This window comes from Ceratosolen solmsi, unplaced genomic scaffold (genome assembly GCF_000503995.2).
Source record: "Ceratosolen solmsi marchali unplaced genomic scaffold, CerSol_1.0 scaffold25, whole genome shotgun sequence".
NCBI lineage: Eukaryota > Metazoa > Arthropoda > Insecta > Hymenoptera > Agaonidae > Ceratosolen > Ceratosolen solmsi.
Genome location: NW_011948444.1, coordinates 483,047 through 509,050, shown reverse-complemented (window position 1 = coordinate 509,050; position 26,004 = coordinate 483,047). Strand labels below are relative to the sequence as shown.

Here is a 26,004-nt window from a genome sequence, read left to right as displayed (position 1 = left end):
CAGCTGTGCCTGAATCTACGATTAAAATAAAAAATTGCAATTTACAAAATACAAGAATGCGAGAAATCTCATACGATTGTATGCTTTGTGTACGTACGAAAGTCGAAAGTCTAAAGTCGAAATAAAAGAAAAAAAATTGCATGAATTTTTAATTTAATAAATGTGTGAAAGTATCGATAAATTCATTAGAAACGCTATAATTATTTTATTGTAATTTATGAGCAATCAAACATAATTTGCGTGCGCATAGATGATGATGTTAATTCTTAGATGAAAGGTGTTTATGTCAAAAAAAAAAAAAAAAAAACAAAAAAAAAAGATTGTAACATCTTTTGATTCCAGTGATGCGTTAATCCTACAACTATCCACGTCTTTCCATTATAGTTTGGAAAAGCATTTTTGTGCTACTTTATGCACCCATTTGTAAAAGTAGAATTAAAAGAAATCTACAATTATGGATTATAGAACTAATAGATTTTATAATGACATAAATAGATGAAAACTTTCATAAAGTCGTCGATTAATAATATATATATATATATATTTTTTTTTTGTTAACAGAATTATACTTGCTATATTACCGTCTGATCCATTGATTATTTATGCGTGCAAATTTTGCATTAGGTATTCCCACTTTCGAGAATTCACGAAGCAAGCGATGAAATATCTCCCTGTAATGTAGTTTGTGTAAAGTAATCAATTATATTTTGCATATTGCAACACTTAAGAATTTATTATTATTACTATTATTATCATTGTCATTATTATTATTTACTATAGCAGTAGATACTGTTCTACAGAAACCGCGTTCTAGCGATAAAGATTTCAGATGACACATTACATATATTTATTGCAATTAAAATTATACGAAGCTTTCTCCTTTTGCAAAAAAAAAAAATTATCGTTCATTCGAGAATGATCATTGTAATGCTTATGAATATTTAAAAAGAAAAAAGAAAAATGAAGAAAAAAAAGTTTTATCGCGCTGGTGTTTTGTTATTTTCTTTGTTCAGTGGCGCATTGCTCGTTGTTTTCTATGAGAATATTACAAATGAATGTTTGCTTAAATGGCGTAGAATAGAAGACTGCTGGTCGGCTGCTTTGCATCAGTGTCGATTGTGATAGCGTGGAAATAAAATAAAGAACAATATTTAAAAAATATATAATTTATTTTTATATTTCCTCGTCATTGTCGTTATCGGCTTCATCATCCTTAGGACTGTCTTGCTGCTCTTCCACAACTTTATCTTCGTTCATTAAATTTTCAATGGGGACGACGACCGCCGTTTCTTTATGTTCACTACCATTGTCTTGCTTTTCCAATTCCCGTTTCCCTTCTGCCACAATATTTTCAGATACTGGTTTCTCCATGTCTTCATCGGAGTCGTCGTCCGCCCCAGGATGAGCGTGAACGAAATGATCGGGACTCGACGATTTAATATCAACGTTCATCCACTCCTGCTGCCGAGCCTCCTCCTACGAGTTAATTAAATATCATTAATAATTGCGCCTATCGATGTCCTGATAAATTATGAACTACTTGGTAAATCCATTGGGAAATTCAACGGTTATGGATCCATCCGCAAATTAAATACTCTACACCTCTTCCTATCTCCCATACCCTCCCCCTCCATTCAATTACTTTTCGCTGTAAAATATAAAGGCCGTCTGTCCAATAATAAATTGGACGCCTATTTGCCTACGCTTAAGGAGAAAATTAAAATTCACGTTCTCTCGACATAACAGGTAGGGTAGGGGGCAGGGAAAAATGGTGCCACAACTCAGCACAAGCAAATCTTACACACTCGTTGTCGGAACAACAACTTGTCTCGATCCACATACTCGAGACAAGGCTTAGAAAAGTTGTAGGCTCGATTGCATAAGAGATAAGATAAAAATAAACGAAAAACCGCTCGATTTTTATATTTCGTTTAGCAATTGTAAAGCAATAGCAAATTAACGATGACACTCGCAACAAACCTTCATATTAACTTTATTAAGATAAAAGTCGTAGACGAATTTGGCCATGTGCGGCATATCCTGGATCTCCAGGGACTCGTCTTTCACCTCCTCGTTATTGAGCCTCTCAGTCGGGTAGCTCTCCGTAGGCAGTAGGGCGAGGTTGAGCGGTCGGCGCATAAGTTGGTCGAATGCCGGGGTGAGCTCGAAGCAGTTTTTAAAGAGCGAGACGCGCGCGAACACGTAGAGGCCGAGACGAGCTCGGGACATTGCGACGACAAGACGCCGAGCGTCGCGTAGGTGACCGACCGCTCGCGTCTTCACCAGCGACAGGAGAATGTAGTCGTTCTGCTGACCCTGGTACTTGTCGACCGTCGTTACTTTATTGGGCCGTCCAATTAGCGGATTGCTGGCGCATCTGTAAAGAAGACGTCGATTTGTAATTTTTTAGTAGTTTATATAATACGAGCATAAATAATAATAATACGATCATACCTGATGTTTATAACGTCTCGAATCAAGTGTTTTTGGCCATTGTACGTTGTGAGAATACTGATTTTATCCGCCGGGTAACCAAGTAGTCGCATGTACATAAAGACGGCGACGCAATACTCGGCCTCGGCTAAATTCTGATAAAAGTAAGCGCTGGGCTCGCTCTCACCCACGCCGTTGAAGTCCTCGACATTGATCAATTGGAAGTCGTAGAGGAAGCCCGCGTTCGCGACAAGGTACTCCGGACTGTTCTCCACGTGACGGAGATTGCCGAGTTTCTTGTAACGCCAGTTATAGAGATTGCAAATACTCGGCCTCGCACGACCCTGGCCGTCGAGGTCGACCGTCGGCACACCTAGCCGCACAAATCGGGCGAACAGCGACTGTTCCATGTTTGAGTACTTTTGAAAGGCCATGTTCTTGATGACCGGGGGCAACTGGTGATGGTCGCCGATCATGATCCAGCGTTTTAACCGGTTGTATCCGTCCTCGGGATTTTGCAAAAGCAATGGTATAAAAGTTTCGATTTCCAAGATCTGCGCAGACTCTTCCATCAGGATGTTATCGTATTTGAAGCCCATGTCCACTAGTTCCCGTCTTTTTAAAGCAGCGTGGGTGCACGTCATGGCGATTACCTTCGCCTCTTTAACGAGCAGGTATTTTGATCTGTCGAGGCCTGATCTGAGCAGCTCGAAAGCCCGGAATTCTTCAAGTTTAGTGAAAATTCTTTCGATATACCTGTTATCGGGCGGAATTCTCATTAATTCACACGAATTAGTAACAAAGCACTTGGCAGTGCTTTTCATCACAACTTTAATTACGATTTTTACCCTAATACAATTTCACATACAAATAGACAGCACAAAAGTATATCATACACATACACATATATTTTGTTTGTTTGTTTGTGTGTGTGTGTGTGTGTGTGTGTGTGTGTGTGTGTGTGTGTAAAGTACCTACCTATAGCAACTTTCCGCAATGACCAAATTTTCCTCAAACGTGTTTCCCTTAAATAACGGCTGTGGCGCATTATCGAAAAATTTATGGAAAGGAAACTCCTCGTCGATTATGCAGGCCGGTATTTCATCAACGTCGCTACTTCTTTGTTTAATCATTGACTCAAAACGACTCCATCTCGTCATAACTTGATAGGTAAAAAAGTAGCCGGCCGTCTCGCAAGTATAGGCTACGTCACCTTGAACTGCCAGCGATTCCTAAAATATCCATACGTATATATAATGATTAGATTGTCTACTCTCATTCTTTTGGCATTCGGATAGATCAATGCAATATCGAATAGTTATATTGTCATAGAAATAAAAAAAATTAAAAAGAAAAAAAACAAGAGAAAGAAATTCAAAAGAAAAAAATTTAATTAATCTGACAATTATTTGACAATATAATATTTAAGAAGGATTAAACGACAAAATAGAAAAAAGTTTTTGACTTCAACCTGCAGCCTCTGGACTTCCATCAGCAAATCGAGTCTTTTCGCCAAAACGTAATTGACACGACCGTATCTGCTAAAGTCTTTTTCAGTCTCGAGTGCTTCTTCGCCGTGACCGAGACGCAACAGATGCCTCTCGTCAATGTCCAATGCCATGATCTTCTCGAATAACTGATTCAAGGCCTGATTGGAATGCGTGACGATAAGCGTCCTTTGGTTTGGAAAATTATGATAAAGATTGGAAATTATCTGGACTGCGACGTCGGTTTTACCCGTACCGGGTGGACCAACGACGAGCGTCAAACCCGGCTGCATGCCGGCACGAATCGCTTCTACCTGCGTCGGCGTGAATGGAATTTGGTTTCTGAAGCACAGAGGACAATGAAATTTTTAACATTTGAGCTTGGATTTCATATTTCATATTTCACATTAATTTTCATAAGATTATTGGTAGCCGGCGCGTAGATTATTGGTAGCCGGCGCGTAGAGCATTGGCTTAGACTTGAACGTTCGAATTCTCGAAAATGCAAGCATCGATTCAATTTACCAACTGCTAATACAGCTAATACAGGGCACACTGATTGATAGAAGGAGCGCCGATACTCATAACGACGTAATTATTGTGTTGAATTTATGTAGGATATTAAGACACGAGAGACACCGTGGAAATTAAAATTAAATAACATATTCAAGATCATTTTCAATGGGATTGGACATATACTTTTTTGGTTCGTTAGCCTTGTAAGGACCTCGACTAGGCGGTACATGCGGCTGCACAGTTATGACCTTCCGTTCTTCTTTGTTATTTTGTTTACAAAGCACATCCTCGAAGATCAATCGAAAGGGCCTAACGAGTTTTTCCGGATCACTCTCCGTCATTTGGCACTCGTATCCAGGAAAGCTTGAGCCCAAATGATCAGCATCCAAAAACGTATCGTTAAAATCCATTGTCGCGATCTCGTCTTGCATCCTATGGACAAATGAAAAACAACGCATTAATAAACTATTCGACTATAAAGTTATCGAATTGAGATTAATTTTTTTTTATGCAAATGCATATTACGCAGTGCATTCGGATTTCCTTAAAAAATTTCGTCGCAATGTTAAAAACGTATCTGATTTAGAAGATGCGGAGTTTCGAGTCTATCGTTAAAATTCAGAGAAATGATTACGTATATCCTATCTACGTACAATATTTGCATTTATTAACAAATTACGAATAATGTGAGATATTTAATCTCGAGTGTCATTAAGTGTTGTTGCGTAGCTAAGGAAAGCAAGAGTACGACGAGTGCAGGAGGACTCGTAGTAGCCTCATTTTCTGTAAATGTCGAAACATAAAGGAATGGAATTACCTGGAGTACTGTGCTGCGCCCGGGTCACCGTATCCCAATATAATATTGTGCAGCCAATCCGGGACTACGCACTCCGTGTTCATCAGCTCGCGTATCGTCTCGAGGACGGCCTTGAAATTGTTCTCCTTGGGCTTACGACGCATGATGATGTTGAAGCTCTCGTACACGTCCTCGCGACCGTGGCTGGCGTTGTCCATGTCGATGCGGTACTGGTTGGAGTCGAGCCAGACACGGTAGGTGCGACTCTCGCCGGGGAGGATCGGTCGGGGTTCCGGCCCATCCTCGATCACGCGCCCGTTCGAGTCTAGCATGCCCTCGACCTCGCATCCACGGACTGTCGTCAGCCCGACCTGGGGTACGAATGGCAGTTTGTGATTGTACTTGGTGCCTGTACGAGAGAAATCACCGTGTTAGTCGACAATTCGTGATGCACTTCAAAACAATTCCAATCGCCTCGAGTTCTCTTCCCTGCTAACTTTAAGACTCTTAAAGCTCGGTGAAAGCTCTGTCGTACCACTAGCCAAGGCTTGATTATTGCATTAAAAGTCTTTCGGGCATATCGTAGTTTTATTGTGCGACTACCAATTGTGCAAAGAGCATTGGTGTATAATTAATTGCTGTATAATTTATTACATTTTAAAATAATAATAATAATTTGCTCTTTAACAACGTCATTGTATAATCGAATACACTCATCCTCGTTGCTACTAATTTATGGCACTTTGGTCATTTAAAAATTGGACAATTGCCATTGCCCTAAGTTTTTTACTCATTTACAATAAACGTAATACCTTGTTCTCGAATAATGAATTTTCAATCGATGTTCCATTGTTGCTTACATATTATGCAATTACATATGGCTAAATATTTTCAGTTTATATTTTGTACGTTTGCTGCCTATACAAAATGCCGTATAATTCATTATAATTCTATAATTCGTTAAAAAAATGTAAGTTTTTTGTTCGAATTTCAAGTATTGTAAATTTATTGCTTAATATAAATTGGTCGATCCTTTATTGAAACTTATAACCATACTCGCAATATTAACTATCAAGTTATCACTCGATCGATTCAGACAATGTGACTTCAATTTTAATAATTAGCATCTAAAATGTTGATCTGTTATAAAAAGTACGTACGTAGCGATAGAATGACACATTACTAGAAAATAGTCCTTTGTTTCCTAGCATTTTTAAAAATAATGATAACGAACGAGACGAGCGCATCGATTATTTATTTTTATTATTGTTTATTTTTTAAAGAATCGTTATACGTTTATAAGAATAATCGATGTGAGCAGTAGATGTGATAGTTGTTGGGCAAGCTATGGTGCATACCAATTGGATTTTCTGGCTTCACGGTAATGAGGAAGCAGACATCGTGCTTCCTGAGATTTTCCCACTCCGACTTGATTTCCTTCCGAACGCTAAGGTTTATTGTGATGTCGGCACGGACTCTCGAAGGCCGCTTCTCACCGATATTTGGCTTGGCCACTTCCACCACAGCGAACTGCGTAATAGGTTGAGCCATGCGCGCCCAACCGCCAAAATAAACGCCCCCGTCCTCCGCTCGCCTGAGCATAACATTATTTACATTAGTCAACGTGTAAATATTCGACAGCGAATGTTTACATCGAATACACTACATCATTTCCTTAAATCTAGACGTTGCTTGCTTTGCTGTATTTTTGAGCAATAACTTACCATGGACTAAGTCGACTCACTGCATCCTCGATATCTTGTCGAATCTCATCTGTTTAACAAGATTAAGAGTTAGACGTTAAAATAAATACGTAAAGATACTTTAATTTTTCAAAGTCCTTCATAATAAATAGCCTCGTGCTCATAGCGAATATAACATTTAACGATCATTACTACATATTACAATTTCATTCAAAAGATTGTATTCAAATCCTTAAAGTTTAGAAATAAGCAACTTTTTCTTTTTAACAATACACATTACTTGTAAGCAAAATCAAGTTTTTTCAGAATAAGATTTTTTTCAATAATTAAGCAAGATTTCGTATTATCGGTATCTCACTGCTGGAAATTTATTTATATATACATACATATATATATATATATATATATATATATATGTGTGTGTGTGTGTGTGTGTGTGTGTGTGTGTAAAATTTAAAAATACTATGTTTCTTTTTCATTTCTTTATTTTGACGGGAATTTCGTAACGTTATTATAAGTAAAAACATAACTTTGTTACTTAACAACCATTTACCTTACATGGTAATACTTTATAAACTTAATAATGGCTTTATTTGTCCGTAGTTCTTTAAAATTATTAATTTAAATATATTAATAATATGTAATTTACAAAGGAATATGATGAGACGTTGACGATAAAATGTTGACAGAATATGTACGTGATAAAAAAAAAATTTCTATTTGAACAAAGAATATCGCGAAAGTAGTGTAATTTAAGATCTGAGTTAAGAGAAATTGAGTTAGCTTTGAGCTGTCAACTTATCAGTAACATACAAACGAAAGAACGAATTGATTAACACGATGTACGAATAATATTGTAACCGTGTTTGATATCCAAGAAATAATAATAGACAAAGATGCAATGGGCAATGAGCTTTAAACAATTGCGTCACATACACGTGGACTCCAGTCGAAAGAGATTGAAATTCCTTAGCAGGTAATCGTGTAACGTGAGAAACTGAAGATTGAGCTTCGGCAGTGCGAGACATCCTTCTCCAGAAAAGTACTCCGTTGGCACTATGCTTTCGTTCCAGATGACCTCCTCCGTCGGGTAGAGAGGCATTTCGTTCAGCTCCTCCAGCTGAGAGGCTCGTCTCTCATGTCGCGAGATCTGCGTAAAAATTATGTCTCTGAAGTCTCCCGTAACTCGGATATTGCCTTATTAATAAGTAAATTAATAAATCTATAAAACCACATCCACGACATCTTGCATAACCGTTTAAACTTATTTGATAAAATATCAAACTCACAAGCAACTCTCGCAGAAAGTCCAAATCCAGCCTGTACCAATTCTCATCCTTTTCACGTTCTATTGGTGGAACTAAATTTAAGTAGCTCGCTATGGACCGAAGTTTCTCTTGGCTAAAAAGGAAACGCTGAATTAATTAATGCAATTGAGCATAGGCTCGCCTAATAGGCGAATAGATTAAATGAAATTTACCTAAGGTAGCCAAAATGCTTGAATAGAGCATCCCGATTATTTACACTGGCGACATTGGCGAGCGCAAAGGATCGAAGATCGGGAAATTTGGCGAATGCGGCCTTTTGCAAGGAAGTAATTTTTGTATAATGTATCTGCGTCATATCGTAGTCCGTAAGTGGATCGCCCGTTTCCTCGCTTATTTCGAATCTGGCATAAAATTTCAACATCTCCAGGAGCTAAACACATTAATATTGATTGATTATTAATAAGATTATTAATTATGGGGTCAATTTATCGAAATAAAGTTAAAAAAAAATAAGGAATTTTACATTTTTAATTTTAAATCTGTAAACTTATAATATCGTGTAATGGCGACCAATTTTGAATAATTTTGAAGTATGTAAAATTTTTCGAATTGACTAAAAATCGACAAAATAATGATGGATTTTACAATTGATATCTCTAATTTTCATTTCTTTTCTTACATTCCTTTTTCTACAATTTCTTATCAAAAAAAGTATTAACTTTTAAATACTTTTAAAATTCGAATATTTCATCAATATTATAAATACAAAATAATACATTCATCAATACTATAAATACAAAATAATACTTATATTAAACCTTACTAGTTGTTTATAAAAGTATAGAAATATATATATATATATATATATATATATATATATATATATATATAAATGAACAAATGATTTACTTTGTATTTGCAATTCTTTACCAACATTTATTTTAATATATAAATATTTTATTGCAAATTATAATGTGAGGAACTTTGAATGCACGTAGTCTAAGTCCTCGCGTTACATTGACAAAATAATTTAACCGCAAATTTGTCGTAAACAGCAAATGGTAAAATTGGAAAATAAAATGGTTTTCTGACAATTGAATACAAGAAACTAAATTTTTGTTAATAAATTGGATAAAAAAGAAAAAAAGGAAGAGAAAAAAAAATAATGAAGGTCAAAACGAGCGATGTAATCATACATATATTATAGACCGATCGATATTTATTAAAAGAAAAAACACAGAAAAGTAAAAGAAACAGTCAGAGATCCGCTGCAACAGCTTATGTCAACTAAATACCTCTTAATTAATATCCATGAATGTGCGAAAATATTCTTGCATAGGCTCAACATAGTCTTCCTCATAAAAATTAACACAAATTGTGGCAGATAATTGAAAGACGAATATAAAGTAAAAGAAAAAAGAAGAAGAAAAAAAGAAAGAATAAAAGGATGAAATAAGAGAAGGACAAAATCGCATAAATTGCGTGGTGGGGACAAAACGCCCATATAGTTGACGATATCTCGAAAGCGGATTTCAAAAGTGCCCCGCGCTCAAACCGATTCATTTCCTATATAAAGCGACAAACATGATGCACTCCTCTGCGCCTTCTAATTAATAATTCAATAAGTCACTTGTTCCGTATCTAATCTACAATGAGACGTCTTTTGACGCTCCGACTGTGAAAATTGATTTTGTCAATGCACGATTGATCTTGCTTCTTTGTATTCGATTAAACAAAGAGATGCACTGTCACTGTGCGATAATAATGTGACTGTATTATCATGTGTGGGTAGAATCGAGTTATATTTATTGTGCATATGAGAAGCAACACTAGCCACATTGGAATTCCGCACCATTTATAATAGATTGGAAAAAAATGTGATTCTGAATCTTAAGACCCAAAATAATCCAAAGAATCTGTATTATCGAGCGTATTTTACATAAAAAAAAGAAGGATTCGTTATTAAAGTGGTAATTGCATGTTAAATCAATCGTTGAATTTTTTTATTGTTTCTGTTGTGTTGATCAACGAGAAGGTAAATAACGGAATAGTATCGTAATATTAATAAATAGATGAAGATTTATTGTCGATATTAATGTGAGCAAAATTTGCTCTATCAAACATAAGTGTTCATAGCCGCAAAGGGAAATGACACGATGTTAGAAAATAGGTTGGAATTAGTGAATAATGGAAAGAAAAGTAAAACTACCAAATTACAAGGTACGTAATGATGTTCATAACGACAAATTTAGATTATGTTAAGTTATTATTTTATTGTATAAATTTTTTTTCTTGGAATAATGTAATGAATTGTTAGTACGGAAACTCAGATAGTAAATTATCAAGAGAGAGAAAAAATTATCAATATGATATTTCCTTTCATTTTTATTCATAATCGTGTAATTATTACAATCGATAAATTACTGTCAATAAACAAATTGACTCGATAAAATATTTTTGATACAATCATTTGAATAGTATTGACACAATCGTTTTTTTTTATTCTTGTAATTTTCAGAGGATAAAGATTATTTTTTGTTTTTAAAAGCGAATGAATCATTTCACTAATTAGTTTTTAAATAATAGCATAAACTCAATTAATTAAATTCAGAAATAGCTACTTTGTAATAATTGGATAAAATTCTGATAACAAGCTAAAAAAATATTTATGTGCTTATAAATGATTACATATATATACGTTATAAATACAATTATACAAATAAATATACACTTTAAAAAATAAAATAAAATATTATTTACATTTATACACCAAGTCATCGTTAATAATGTTTTGTCTATTTAAAATGTAGATAAAGTATTGCATGAATAGATTTGATATGTACATATCTATTAAATGAAAAGTTCAAAAGATAAATTTATGACACATCATCTTGTGCGAATGAATATATCTGTACGTTACTGTTCATTGACAAAATTTATGTTAAATTCTTTTCATAATTATCTATCATTATAATAAAACAAAGTCGTTGATGAAAAATGAATGAAAATGAATTTCGAAGAAAATGAACATATTCTATTCTATTGTACATATATAATATACAATAATCTTGGAATTAATTTAACTATAATTTAATATTATTTTCCACAATTATTGTAGTGTTATTGGTACAACACGGTTTAATAATAATAATATTATTAAAATGCTATGAGTTTATTATATTTTAAATAAGTAAAAACAATCTGGAGTACTCTTGCGTTTTCTAAGAAAATTTTCAATATTCATCCCTAATATATATCAGATTCATTATTCTTGTAAATAATAACAAATTGATAAAATCATAAATAAACAAAATAATTGACGTCCGGTACGTCAGTATACGTATAAATATTTTATGCTGCTAGACTATCCTTAGAATAAAAAAATTTACAAATAGAAAATGTTTGTAAAAAAAATTTAAAAAAGATGACAGTATGGCGCTAATGTATATAAAGTCAAGCAATAATTTTATGAAAAATATAAAATGAGTTTAAGGAGATAAAAGATTACAAATGAATATTGAAAAGCAGGAACCATCTATAAAAGTCTGCTCGTAACGTGTCTTCTATGTTTTTCGACGCACGCATCCCCACCAAAATGCTGTCCATCCGAGTCCTTCTGGATACCCAAATCGAAAAACTGCAGCGATGGTAGTTTAGTTACGATCAACTGCCCCAATGGTTTCTACAAGATTGGCCCAAAGAATAATTTGCAAAATAAATTTCGACTTGACGAAAAAAGGAATATCAGTTGGTTCGTTTTTGAAAAGGATCTTAAATCCTTAATATTCAATGTATCGACCGAAAGGTAATTTTACAAATTATACACGAGGTATATCATAAATTTGATGGCCCTTACTACTGTTTCCCTGAGGAAGACTCCACTTTCCTTTAACAATGAGCTGACTGAATGTAAATTAAAAAATTAAACATTCAACGATAGCATAAGAATAAAATAAAATTGCTATTCTCAACATCTATTTCAAATTTCTCTTTTTTTTCTTTTTTTTTCTTTTTGAATATCCAGAGAATGACAAGTGGATGAATTAAGAAATTGTTTCCATTGTTATATATATATATATATATATATGTGTGTGTGTGTGTGTGTGTGTGCGTGCGTGCCTGTGTGTTAGTAATATTTAATTTAAAAAATACGTCGATTTGGCTATTCATTTTTTTATTGCAAATATCTTTTAAAAAATACAATTTATATAAACGAATATCTTGTTGCAATTATATACATAACAACTATCTAAATCATTACTTATTACGGTTTAAAAACCATAACACTCAATAATGTATATTATTTTGAAGTTCTACTTGGCTAATTTTTTTCACTATATCTTTCCTTTTTTATTACTATACATATAGAAGCTGATAGATTGCATAATGTCTATTTATAAGTAATATTTTCCATGTGAAGGTACTGCATTGGAAAAGTAACGAACGAGGAAACCAACGATGGAGCCGAAATAGCCCTGATTTGCTTTGACGAGCAAATTCAACTTTTTCCAAAATGGCGAGATATTTTCTTCGGCATGTGCAGTATAATTTCTAGTCTCTTTCTTTTTTTGACATTGCTCATCTATATAGTCCTGCCAGAAATGAGGGACGTCCAGGATAAAGCAATAATGTCAATGATGGCCTCGTTCATGGTCGCCTTTTTTCTTAACGGCAGTCAACAACTGAACCTTCCATCTGTCGAATACATCATTTGTCTTCTAGTCGGTAAATTCAATGATAAAATTGAATGGAAATATTACTTTTAATAATATTTTATCTACTACAGTTGACGGAATGAAAGCTAAGACGATGAGAAATACGTGAGTGAGAAGAGTGAGAGAAAAGAGGATAAATACTGAAACATCAAAATTTATTGGAGATGATTATAGTATTTTCTTCATTTTTGTTCATTAAATTGTATTATATTCAATATATGACATTTAATTGGTACTTTAACCATAACTTTATAATCAATGATAACTAATTTAGTAAATTTAAAAGGCTTAAGTTTTTACAAAATAATGTATGGATAAAATGTAGTCGATAACAAACCAAATAATAAATAAATGAAATATTAGAAATTGAATGAGATAAAAGTTGAAAAAAATATAATAAAAATTTATTACCTAAGAATCATTTACATAAAAATTAATAAATATAATTCCAGTAAAAAATATTTAAATTTATCCTAATCAATATTAATGAGTTTAACTATGGAAAATAATTAATTATAATTTTCAAATTGTAGCTTTTACAATGTATTACGCTTATCTTGCTGGTTTTTTTTGGCTGAATATTATATCGCAAAATATTTGGAAATCTGTTTGGTAAGTAAATTTTACTTTTTATCATATTCGTATTCAACAATTAAGCCAATGGAATTAAGAAATTAATATATATATTCATATTATTCACTCAGAACCATGTACGTAAAATAATAAGTTCTATTCAAATTAAATTATCATATTTTTGGAAATAATTATCATATATATATATATATATATATATATATATATAAGCCAAGCGAATTGCTCGAAAATCCCTAACACTTTTATGAAAGCACAAACATTTTGCAGGTTTCCAAATTTTAATACACAAAATGAAAAATCGTATAAAGTTTATTGTGTTATTGGCTGGGGAATGCCATTCTGCTTTCTTACAGCCTCTTTAACAACTCATAATGTTGATGGTTATCATTTGAAACCTGGTTTTGGCGAAGTGAATTGCTGGTTTAACGGTACATAAGACATATCAATTTATGATTACTAACCTCTAATCAAAATTCATGAAAATTTAATAAATTACCATCACCAGGCAATCATCCAATTTGGATATATTTTTATGGGCCAATTTTAGTATTACTTTCAATGAATCTCTGTTATCTCAGTTTAACCAGCTTAAAGCTTTGGTACAAATATAGAGGAAAAAGTTGCTGTAAGTTGAAGGTTCTGAGATTCAAGTGTCTAATGTATATAAAACTTGCTATAATAATGGGATTCACGTGGATTTTCGAAGTCATATCTTTTGCATTTGGAGAAATCAATTACAAATATTGGTATGCTTGTTTTAAACGATACATCCAAGTCGCTAAAAATTAAAACGATTTTTGGTTTGGCGTAAGCGAGCGTCATAAAGCTTACGCATTATAAATTATTATTTGTTTTTAGGATTCTGCCAGATATACTGAATGTCCTCCAAGGGCTCATTATATTTATACTTCTAGTCGTTTTACGTAAAAAAGTTAGAAAGTCACTCGCAAAACGAAGGCCTTTTAACATTCCATTTCCAAAGTCTTGGATTGCGTACTCGGACGAAGAGAACTACGAGCCCGTCGGACCAGAAGAAGTTGAACTATTTCAAACTTAATAAATTACGTTTTTCCAATTATCAAGCATTGCGTTATCCAAATATTTACTACACTTTTTACTACATTTTATTTTATACATTTATACATACACTTTACTACATCCAAATATTTACTACGACATTTTCATTAAAAAATATTCAAACCTCGTGTTCTATGAAATGCCAATATCTATATAAATATGTATATATCGAAACATTCGATGAAATGAACATCAAACCACAGAATGAACGTATGTTTGAACAATTACACTGTTATCATAACATTACACTTAATCGTGATAATCAATGACAACTTCTCGTTTTATTTAAAGAATATTGATTTTATATAAGATAAATTGTTTAAAAAATAAATTATTAAATATTAGAATTACTTATAAAATTTTCATTTTTAAATAATAATGTACATATCAGATTTGCAATCGATTAAAATTTTCTTTTTGCGTTCCTCTTATAGTACAGAAACAGATGAACTTCAGAAAAAAACAGAAGTACAATAAAGTCTTCATATCTACAAGAATATAATTTGAACAAGTTCAATAACGATTTATACAAATAATTGTAAACTGGTATAAAACATAGTTTTTAACGAAAAAAAGTAAAAATTTATAGCAAATCATAAGAATTTAAAATAAAACTTAATTATTAAAAACAAATAGCAATATATACATTTAATTTAAATTAAATTCTCAATTTAATCGATGGAATATTATTATATAATTAGTTTATGCTTCATTGATTTATAGTAAGCCATCATTTAGAGTAAAATAAGTTAGATCATGTTATTATAAATTATCACATTTACATAGATTATTGTAAAATTTTATTATTTAAGTTTATCTGTCAAAAATATTTAAATATCGTCATATTAATTTGAAAATTCAAATAAAATCAAATTAAAAAATAAATATTACATTTGCAATCATTATTTTGACAACATCTACGTACAAAGAAATTTACAAACGCAATAAAAAAAATAAAAAATCTATAAAATTTCTAATTTATGTCATAATAAATATAACAATAGATAGATAAAAAGATAAGTAAAAATATTATTCGTTTTTTCAATAAATTGTTATTAACAATATTAGAATATGACGTTTAATGAATACAAAATTCAATAATAAGAAGTATTTTAAATTAAGCAATCTTTTATATTTGTAGAAAAATCAATTATTATCACAATTACAGAAAATTTTATTTAATAATTATTTAATTACTTATCATTGTTTGAAGAATATTTGAAAAATGCACAATGTTTATATTGTTATGAAAATATGATAAAACAAATATCTATATAATTAACAGTTTATAAAAAAAATATGAAATTTAAATAATATTAAGTAGCTTTGTGCTTTAAAAATGCCTTTAACTGTAAATTTTAATTGTAATAACCTAAGAAAATATTGCAATATTGCCTGCGAATTAAATACAAATTTTTATTTCCACAGAATGCATCTTCGAGAAGAAATAGTTTTTATGATTACCTAATTATAGAACATTTTCTAATAAAAACATGTTTATAATTATAATTTTCAAAAGCCATGAGTTTGACACTATTCGCGTATATAAGATATTCTTGTTAAAACATGTAAATATCGTATTTTAGAATAGTATTCAATGTAATTATTTAATAGTCACGTCAAGTGCGTGAATTTTCTCACGATAATAATATCTATTTAAAATATAATTTCAATTTAAAAAACGGATTGAACTAACTTAAAAAAAGAATAACATATTTCCTTAGTTAGGATTACTCATTACCTTGCGAATTAGACACTGTGGTTTTTTAATTACTCAATTCAGTAAGTAATTGAAGCGTAATTACTCGCATCTGGTGCGGAAAAGTTTACGCGTATCTTAAATAGTAAACAACTTGTTGATCAGCTTATGAAAAATACTAAAAAATTATAAATCTTCATGCCAATACGAATTAGATTGGATTTAATACCTGATGTGATAAAAAAAAAAAAAAATTTGTCGCCAAGCTTTAAATAAATATTTAACATCTATCCCAAGCAAGCATTTGAAATTTAAGTAAAAGAAGTGGAATAGTTAATAAAGAGTAGCGTATAAAAGAATTTATTTGTATTGTAGAAAAATTAATTGGAAAGTCAAGCGAATAAACACTACATATTTTTCATCACGGTGATTTAGTCGATGAAACGAGATATTTTACAAAAAAAATCACTATATGCTTACATGCATATAAACTAATTATTTTTATAGTTTTTAGTTTCTAATTGTTTCATCTGGTATTCCAATAAAATAAAATTTAACTTTCAATATAAATGAGGTGAACATTAAAAAATGCTTATATCCAATGAAATATATTTTTCATTCAAAAACTTTTGTTTCTTCGTCTTTTAGATAACAAGATAGATAACCGATTCTTTCATATATTCTTAGTAATACACCGTCGATTAAATAAAATCACAATGCCAATAAGCTGATTTGTATAGTTAATATTAACAAATTCTGATTTTTACAGTAAAGAGTTGCTCGATAGAAGTCGATACAACAATGTAAAATTCCTTCCGTTTGAAATATATTAACATTATTTTTATTCTAAATTTTTTTTTTAAGATATCGAGAATGAAGCATTCGCTAGGTGATCATAAAAATAATGAAATATTTTATTGTTTATTAAAGTATAGATTGAGAAGAATATGTTAGTGCTCGATATGACAGTTTTGCGAAGTAATTTCAAGTAAATTATTGTTTACAAATGTGCGATGAAAGAGGCATATTGAAAGATATAAAAACTTAAATTTAAAAAAATGTTTAAATATATTCGTGAAAAGATGTCATACTCCGATGAGAATTTAAAATGTAATATATCGTCCAATAAAGCAAGTATCAAGGCGGTTTTTGAATATATTTTTCTTTTATTGCCTTCTCACTCATAAGGTAAAACGTATGATGACGTAATGTATACCGCCTACCCTAAATATTGTGTGCAAAAATGTAAGTTGATATTACTTTCGGAAATAAAAAGCAGGACAAATACCACAAAATAAAATATATTTTAAGTGTACGGGAAATTTGATGTTTTTTTTTTGTTTACATAGAATTTTCGTTTTTTGTTTTTTCAATCGATGACAATAAATAAAAATCGAAAAATATTACATAATATTTATATAAAAGTTTGTACAATAATAAAATTAATAACAAGTCATTCAAATATTGTGTAAAAAGTGATTAAAAATCATTGAATGAAGGAAAAATTTGTGCCAAATATTGATTCTACGTACTGTTAAAAAATAAAAATAATCCTGTATTTGTATTATCAACTTTCATTATTGTTTGTAGTTAAAGAATTTTTCAACACAATGTGTAATATTAGGCTAATAAATTGAAAAAATGAAAGAATAAGTATAAATGTGAATGCTCTTTAATGCTTATCGTTATACCTAACTGTAAAATTATATTTAAATAATGTATAAGTAATATTACTTTCTTATCCATCTAAATATTAGTTAATAAATTTTTGAATGATTTGCAATTCCACTTTAGTTCTATCATAGATTTTCACTCTTCGGTGCCATATTGTTGATAATGAAAAGCAAAAAAAAAAAAGAAGAAGAAAAAAATCATATATGTCGATGGAATAATAATATAATCGGCTGATTAAAGAATATCACTTCCAGCTTTTTGCATTCTTCCACTCTTAAGTCCATTTAAATATTAACTATACTTTTTGGCCTCTATCAATATGAAATCATATTGAAATCGTTAATTAAAACTGTTGTCAATGTCGCTTTTGCAATATTAATTATTATACGAGTTTTGTACTTACTCTAATATAATATACATTAGTTAGTATGGCAGTACGAGATGTGGAATAAAATGTTTTGTTTTTTAATTATTTGCTATATCATCTTGTGGTTTTTATAATTACATAATTTTATTAACTATATAGATCTTATTAAAGTGCTCGCTTTATTGTAAGTAACTCATTAACGTAAGTATCCTCTCAGTTCAATCCCAATCGTTATTCAGCAATCATATATATTTAGTCTCTGCTCTAATCGTAATTCTATACTCGTACAAGCTTTCTTTATTTTAATACTAACGATTTCGTTGACTTGCAAAGCACATTTGTGTTACCTATGTTCGCGCAGGCGCTCGAAAAATATGGTCTGGCGTTAAAAACTTCTGCTTTTCGATACGAATTGCATAATATATTACATAATACATAATAGCGTCAAAACCAAATCAAACAAGATACTAAAAGATATTGCGAATGTCAAACGGTTTTAATAAATCGATTTTTGCTATTATTATTATTATTATTATTATTATTGTTGTTGTTGTTGTTGTTGTTGTATGAAAGCTCTAACTTATTTAACCAATCATTGCGACAGTTTTCTTTCAATTTAGGGAAATTTTTACAAATATTACACAAGCAAGACCTTGTTCTTTTTATTATTATTATTATTACTATTATTACGCGTTACTTTGTATTTCCTTTGTTCAAGTATCCCTCTACCTGTAAATGCTTAATTACGTGCACTAATCATCAAATATTTTTATGCCCGTCAAATGGCTAATTATAACTTAATTATTATATAAAAAAAAAAAAAAACAAAATCACAATATTTGACGATTAATGCAAATATGTATGTAGGAAGTATGCAAGAAGATCTCGATGACGTTACAGCATCGCTTAGGGCATGGACATGAACGACGCTCACGAATAGCCAACAATTAATTGTCGAAGTGTTAATATTTTGACCAAAATGCACCGGAAACGTTAATCCTCGTTCGACTATCTTAGCTATCTCGATTCTAAAATATAGATTAATTACTGAGCCTCGGACATATACTGTACGAGGTCACATAAAAAAATGCATAAATTCCAGAAACTCGTTAGCCCCGGAGAACTATTAAAGCGGCAATTGCGCTTCTCGGAAGAAAACGTCGCTTAATCGATCTGTAAAAGTACCAAGTACTTGAGGGAGGAGCAAGGCCTACGAGCTAATCTCTTTTAAATCAAACAAACGTTAGTATACAATACAATTTTCTCAGCCGATTAAGCTCGAAATGCGGGCCGTGCTTTATCTCGTGAGTCTGCGTTTCGTCGATTCAGCAAAGAAGCGTCCGTCCGTCTGTCTATCCATCGGACTTGGGCAAACGTAACGTGCGCCAATGAGAAAGGAACCAGAGGACGGCAACGCTTTGTGGTTTGGAGGCTAAGAGAGCGAGAGAGCGAGATGGGACGACGGGCAAGAAGAGAAGAGGCGCGACAAAAAACGGAGTTGAGAGAGAGAGAGAGAGAGAAGGTCGCCACCGTCGTTGCCACGAGAAGCACCGGCAAGGTACAAAGACAAGTCGGGGGCCCCTTTTACGCTCGGGACGACAAAATTGTTTTCTAATCTATCTGGAGAAACGTAGCTTTGTTGGCTTTTAACGATTTACCGAATGAAACAGAGCAAGCATCTTGGACTTTTTGCCACATTCGTAGCGTACGTGGCCTTGGTCAACGGCAATCACCAATCTCTATTCCAATGATTTTAAATTAAATTCAATACACGGGTGACACGCAAGTGTTCTTCGAGCTCTACTAACATTATAAAGGACAAACAACGTTAGGTTAACGACGTTATATTCAATTGTATACTCTTCTAGTCTCTCTCTCTCTCTCTCTCTCTCTCTCTGTATATATAAATTGTGTAGAACAGTTGCCCGAAAACGAATGGATTTGATTTATATTTTTGTCAAAGCGTAAACGGGGCTAAGGTGAACGTGTGGCAGTGTGGGGTCGGCGGCAGTGGCTGAGCGCGGTAGGCTGGGGGGGGGGTCGCGTGTACGGCGGGGGAAAATGCGAGAGAGAGGGAGAGACGGAGAGTGGTGGCTGGGGGGGGGGGCGCGTGTACGGCGGGGGAAATTGCGAGAGAGAGGGAGAGACGGAGAGACTGGCGGCGGATGGTCGAGGAGAAGCAGAGAGAAAGCGATTTGAGATCTCGCTACTTGCTCACGCGCATATGGAAAAGCAACGCGGCGACGGCGTCCCTCCATGCAAACGCGCGCGCGCGCACATCGCGAGTATAGAGTAAGAAGCGTCTGGAGCGCAAAAAAAGATTCTAACGCACCTTAATTGGCTATTATTACGCTCTTTCTTTTGCCAAAGCATAAATCGCGAAAATGATGGAGACGCGCTCGAGAATCCGAGAGTAAAAGCCTCGTTGGACGTTGGAGAGACGGCAGCGGCAAGGGAAGAGAGGAAGGAGGAGGAGGAGGAGAAGGAGTAGGAGGGGGTTGTGGTGAGCCAGGGATTGGGGGAGATAAGAGAGTAAGAAGACGGGAAAAGAAGAGTATCAGGGGAATGAGGATTGAGAAGGGAGGACGCGAAGAAGGAATATCGATAGGTAGCGACGGCCCGCAGCTCGTCGTACGCACGCGGCGCAAAACAGGTAACTCGAGAAAGGTGGAGGGTGGTGTACGTCGCGGCCGAGGTATCGGGGGAAGCGGAGCCACCGAGGAGGAGACTCGTTGTTGTCTCAGGTGAATCACGCAAACGTCCGCGGACCGAGTCGGCGTCGACCCGTGTCCGAAACTAAGAGAAGAGCCGGTGAAGGTGAAGGTGGAGGTGGAGGTGGTGGAAGACGAGGAGGAGGAAAAGGAGGAAAAGAAGAAGTGGCGCGAATATCTCGTTGCTGCCTACCCCGCGTTCCCATGCCCTCGGGTAATCGAAGAGAGACCGCTGGCCTCTGAAACTGACGAGGACGTAAGGGCGGTGGGGAAGGTCAAGACGTGAGACCAGCAAATGCCAAGCGTCCGACGGCGAGACGATGAGGCTGTTGCTGGTGCTGCTGTTCGGCGTGATTCTGGCCAAGGCCAGCACGATGGACAACTATGCGGGCAGCAGCGTCAGTGGGGCCGAGGAGGATGAGCTCGCTCGCGTCAAGATAGCCAAATGCTGCGAGGGTACGGAGCTGCTCCTGGATAGCGTCTGCGTGCCGATATCGGAGACGAACGAGACGAAGCCGTGGAGGCCCGAGTTCCAAAGCGATGACAGCTACGAGGGGGCCAAGCCCGTCAAGGAGCCCAAGTACCTTCTAAAGTACGGGCCGCCCCGCTGCCGCGCCAACGAGAATCAATGGGAGGTGTATTATTACCCGTCCAGTCCCGACACCCTGGTCGTACTGACCAATGGCAAGCTAAGGCATTACATTCCCGATCAGGTGGACGAAGTCGAGAAAGCCAAAGAAATGTATGGGATGGAGTTCCTGGAACTGGAGGATGTGCAAGCCAAAGCTATTCATTATGATTATCCTTTTGGTCACTATTGCGCCGACAAGGCAATATTCACCAAGAATCACCTTATAGCTACGTACGCCAAGATATGCGTGCCTAGACCAATCAAATGGGCAAATACGGATAACTTGATGAAGAAGGCCATCGATCCTGCGTTGCACGCCATTGCCATGGTTAGTTACCTGGTGGTAGCTATAGTATATTTTGTCTTGCCTCAATTAAGGGACCTTGTGGGAAATATCATTACTACTATGACACTGTGCCTTATCGTTAATCAGAGTGCCTCTCTTGTCAGGATATTTACAGAATTTGGAAACCATGTCAGTTTTCTCATAGCAGGTAAGGATTTCCATAATATTTCTAGCTAATATCTTTAGCTTTTTTGCATGGACATTACAATAGTAAGCTCTAGTATGTTAGCCAATAGTATTTTCAATGCTCTCTGTTACAGATTCGGTCATGTATGTGTCACTATTGGCTGCTTTCTTCTGGCTCAATGCCTTAGGTTACTACGTGTGGAATACATTCAGATCGAGAAACGTATTTCTCAGAAGCACAGATGGACGAAAATACTGCTGCTATTCAACTTTTGTGTGGGGTTCGACAGTCGCTATAGCAGCAACTGCTATTTTTGCACATTTCACTTTAGAGACAAAGAAGCCAATTATTGGTGGGGTAGCATTCGCTGCACAAGAAACCGTAGGTTGGTTAGGACTCTCCGTTCTTTTTACATCCGTGGCATTTACTATTATCGTAGACTTGTGCTTTGTCCTTACAACAATAAATAAGATAAAGCGGATGCGTACGTACGGAAGGATTCATCATAAAATGAAATACAGTTTCCGAATGTTTATCCTAATCTACGCTATAATGAGCGTAGGATGGATTTCACTTTTACTTTCACTTCTTAAATACGATGGCCTAATATATTGTCACATAGTCGTCAATGTATTTCAAGCACTTCTCATACTCTATGTTTGTGTATTTGGACAAAAGAGAGTTACATTTTTACTTGGAAAAACGTGCAATTGTTGCACTTCAAATGACAATGCAGAAGGCTTGGATTGGGGTGAAGAAATGACTGCAATTAATGCTGGATATTAATTTATATTGTAAAGAGATAATATTGCACAACCCGTGAATATATATATATATATATATATATATATATATATATATACACACACACACACACATACACAAAAAGACTTAAAATGTGCTAACATCATTTTCTGTTTCCATTGGATAATTTCCAAAATTTAATGTTTGTTAGAGTTTTTATGTTTGTTTTACAAAATCATAATTTTTAGATTATCAGTATTTTCATAAACAAATATTAATCTTATATAAGATTGTTAAAAATTTACAATTGCATCTATTATAATATAGATATAAATTTAATTCCTCGACTAAATTTACTAATTACCAGAAATTTTAATGACATTTTAATATGCACTATCCTCTGCAATAAAAAATAATCTATAGCTAAGAATAAAATTTTTAAATATTAAAATAATAAGTGCAAATACACGAGTGATATTTATTTTAATAAAATGTATAACATTATTTTATGTATAACAGAATCTCTTAGTCAACATTCCAAATTTTCAAAAAAATGGGGTTTAAAAACAAATAATGTTGGACTATTGAAGAATTTCTCATTTACGTATTTGAAAATTAATGTAATTTAAAAAACCTTTAAAAAATTAATATATTGGTATTTCTTATTTTTATGAATAAATTTCATACCATTTAAAAAGTAATCAATTATAAGTTATTTTTAAGTCTAGTTTTTAATATTTATACTCCTTTATAAAAGAAATTTTAATTTTTGTATCATGAATGAAAAATAAAAACATTTGAAATAACTCACTTGTCCAAATAGTCCTCCTTCTGGCCGTTGTAATAAATTTGATAACTGACATCTAACAACCAAGTGACAGTCATCCATAACGGTATTGAAATATCGTCTAGTTGGTAAAAGAGCTTCTAAGTCTATCATTAATTCCAAAAAACGCTCACAATAATGAACTTTATCCGGATTCGTGAGTCCTAAATGTAATATATAAATATAGATAAACGTTTAATTACATTTAATTATATACACATTATATCAATAAGATGTTTAAGATTACATTCTACCGATATGAATTTTTATTCAAATTGTATTTCAATGTATTCTATCTATATAATTTTAACTAAATAGAATAATTTTATCAATGCTACATTACGTGTGTAAACCATGCTCAACTATCTAAGCATTGAAAACATGTTAAAATTGGAATGCAAGATGCATTTAAACACTGAACAAATGAATGAATAAATAAATAAATTTTAATGAACAACTTACCTTCCAACGTTATAGTCTCTAAAATTGTCATAAACTTAATCATCAATCTGTGTAAAAATTTACGCTCCCATTCTAGCTTATCTTTATTATCTGGTCTCTCTTTTTTAAAAATTGCTTTCCAATATTTTCGCCACTTTGGGTACTTTTTGAATTCAAGTTCTCTTCTACCTTGTTGCAGTGATATCCATATAGATAACGATACAAGTCTTCTAACTTGTTCACGTACAAGAGCAACCTCCATCGAATTGAAGCAATGATTTAAAAAAACAATCAAAGCTGTCTGTTCTCTCAAATCATAGTCGTGTATACTTTCTTCTAGGCAAGCTTCTAAAACATGTTGAAAAAAACCTGGAAATTGGTTTGGCAGTTTTTCAAATGCCTCCCACACTTGTACCCGCTCGCGAAATTTCTCATTTACCATAACAACAATGGACATGGTGTGCGCTCTTGTAGCAGTCTGAGCGTTGTAATTAGGCCAAAGGTACTTTTCTAAATATTGACTAAACTCAAGCATCATTATACGTCGTATGGAAAATTTTGATACGCATATCTCTTCGACGTAAATGTCATCAGCTATTTGAGCACTGAAGGAAAGATGCGAATCGGAGGTATGAGGTGCCCAATATTTATTTGCAAGCTAAAACATATAATATATTATTTTAATTTACGAGTGGTTGAAAATCGTAGAATTATATTAGACTTGCGAGGTAACACATTACCTGAGTTATCCTGTCCGCGTTGATTTGCTCGACAGTTGGAGCTGGATTATTAATTTTTATGGGCGGCAATACTTGAGTCTCCATTTTAATATTTTTAAATAACTAACTAACCAAACAGATTTAAAAGACTCCACTATCCAATGAACATATTTTTCCCCACGTATCAGATCAAAACCTAACCTATTATTTTACATACACATTTTTAAATAGTTACAAGCAATCTTTCTTAACTTAATTCGAAAATTCAAAGCAGCTCCGTGACCTCAGCATCGGACTCTCTCCAATTACAGAAAAACAATTATTGAAATTGTTAAACAATCAGGGACTTTTGACGATGATGTTCAAATGCGTTTTAAAAGCTTACTTTTAATAAGGCACTTTCAAAGTATCCTAAATATTAACACTTTATCAAATTAACAATACGCATAATCTTATCGTATCTAAACAATAAATAATAATACCATCGATATAAAATTACTTTAACTTAAAATTCCGTAGGGATAATATTTGTACGCACGTTTGGCAAGTACCGCAATTGTCATTGCAGTGTTTTACCTAGAAGTACCATTGGTTTAATGGGAAGGCGCTGAATTTTGAACGTAAAGTATTTCGAAAGAAAGAAGTGAATTTAAGACAGCGAGAAGTAAGGACAGTTCGTAAAGCACGTAGATGGACGAGCTATTTCATAAAGGATCCTGTTGGAGCGATAATTATTTTATATTTTGTATTTGAAATTGAATGACCTTTTGATTGATGGTGTTTCAATGGCAATTGCCAAGCACACAGGCCGTGCTATTTATATTATGCTTGAAATGTTTGTATTTGTATATCCAATCCAATAAGTAATCCAATGAGTCAAAAAAGTATTTTAAAATTTAGATTGAAGAAAAAGGAAAAAAGAAGAAGAAAGAGATTTAAATTTAAAGATTAAATTAATTTTAAAAACGTAAATATTCATAATTTTTCGGTCAATACAGTCCGAATGCATGAAATGACCGAAACTTTTTGACACGATCAATTCAAAAATATTCTGGCTGTGTAATTAGGATATTGAGAATGCAACAACACAACAACAACAACAACAACAACAACAACAACAACAATAATAA

At 33.3% G+C, this 26,004-nt stretch overlaps 2 protein-coding genes across 2 annotated transcripts; one reads left to right on the top strand and one right to left on the bottom strand.

Moving 5' to 3' along the window:
- Positions 1–968: 968 nt before the first annotated feature.
- On the bottom strand, positions 969–24,996 carry LOC105366011 (intron-binding protein aquarius). The gene is made up of 15 exons (XM_011504313.1): positions 24,896–24,996; positions 24,177–24,813; positions 23,700–23,878; positions 8,416–8,633; positions 8,225–8,336; positions 7,872–8,085; positions 6,957–7,005; positions 6,591–6,826; positions 5,254–5,641; positions 4,620–4,868; positions 3,905–4,262; positions 3,412–3,665; positions 2,455–3,189; positions 1,981–2,377; positions 969–1,476 (listed from the first exon to the last, which is right to left on the bottom strand). The coding sequence occupies exons 1-15, from the start codon at positions 24,977–24,979 to the stop codon at positions 1,174–1,176; spliced, it is 4,413 nt and encodes a 1,470-aa protein (XP_011502615.1). The 5' UTR covers positions 24,980–24,996; the 3' UTR covers positions 969–1,173.
- mthl5 (G-protein coupled receptor Mth-like 5) lies at positions 21,198–22,982 on the top strand. The gene is made up of 2 exons (XM_011504312.1): positions 21,198–22,165; positions 22,278–22,982. The coding sequence occupies exons 1-2, from the start codon at positions 21,361–21,363 to the stop codon at positions 22,928–22,930; spliced, it is 1,458 nt and encodes a 485-aa protein (XP_011502614.1). The 5' UTR covers positions 21,198–21,360; the 3' UTR covers positions 22,931–22,982.
- Positions 24,997–26,004: the final 1,008 nt, after the last annotated feature.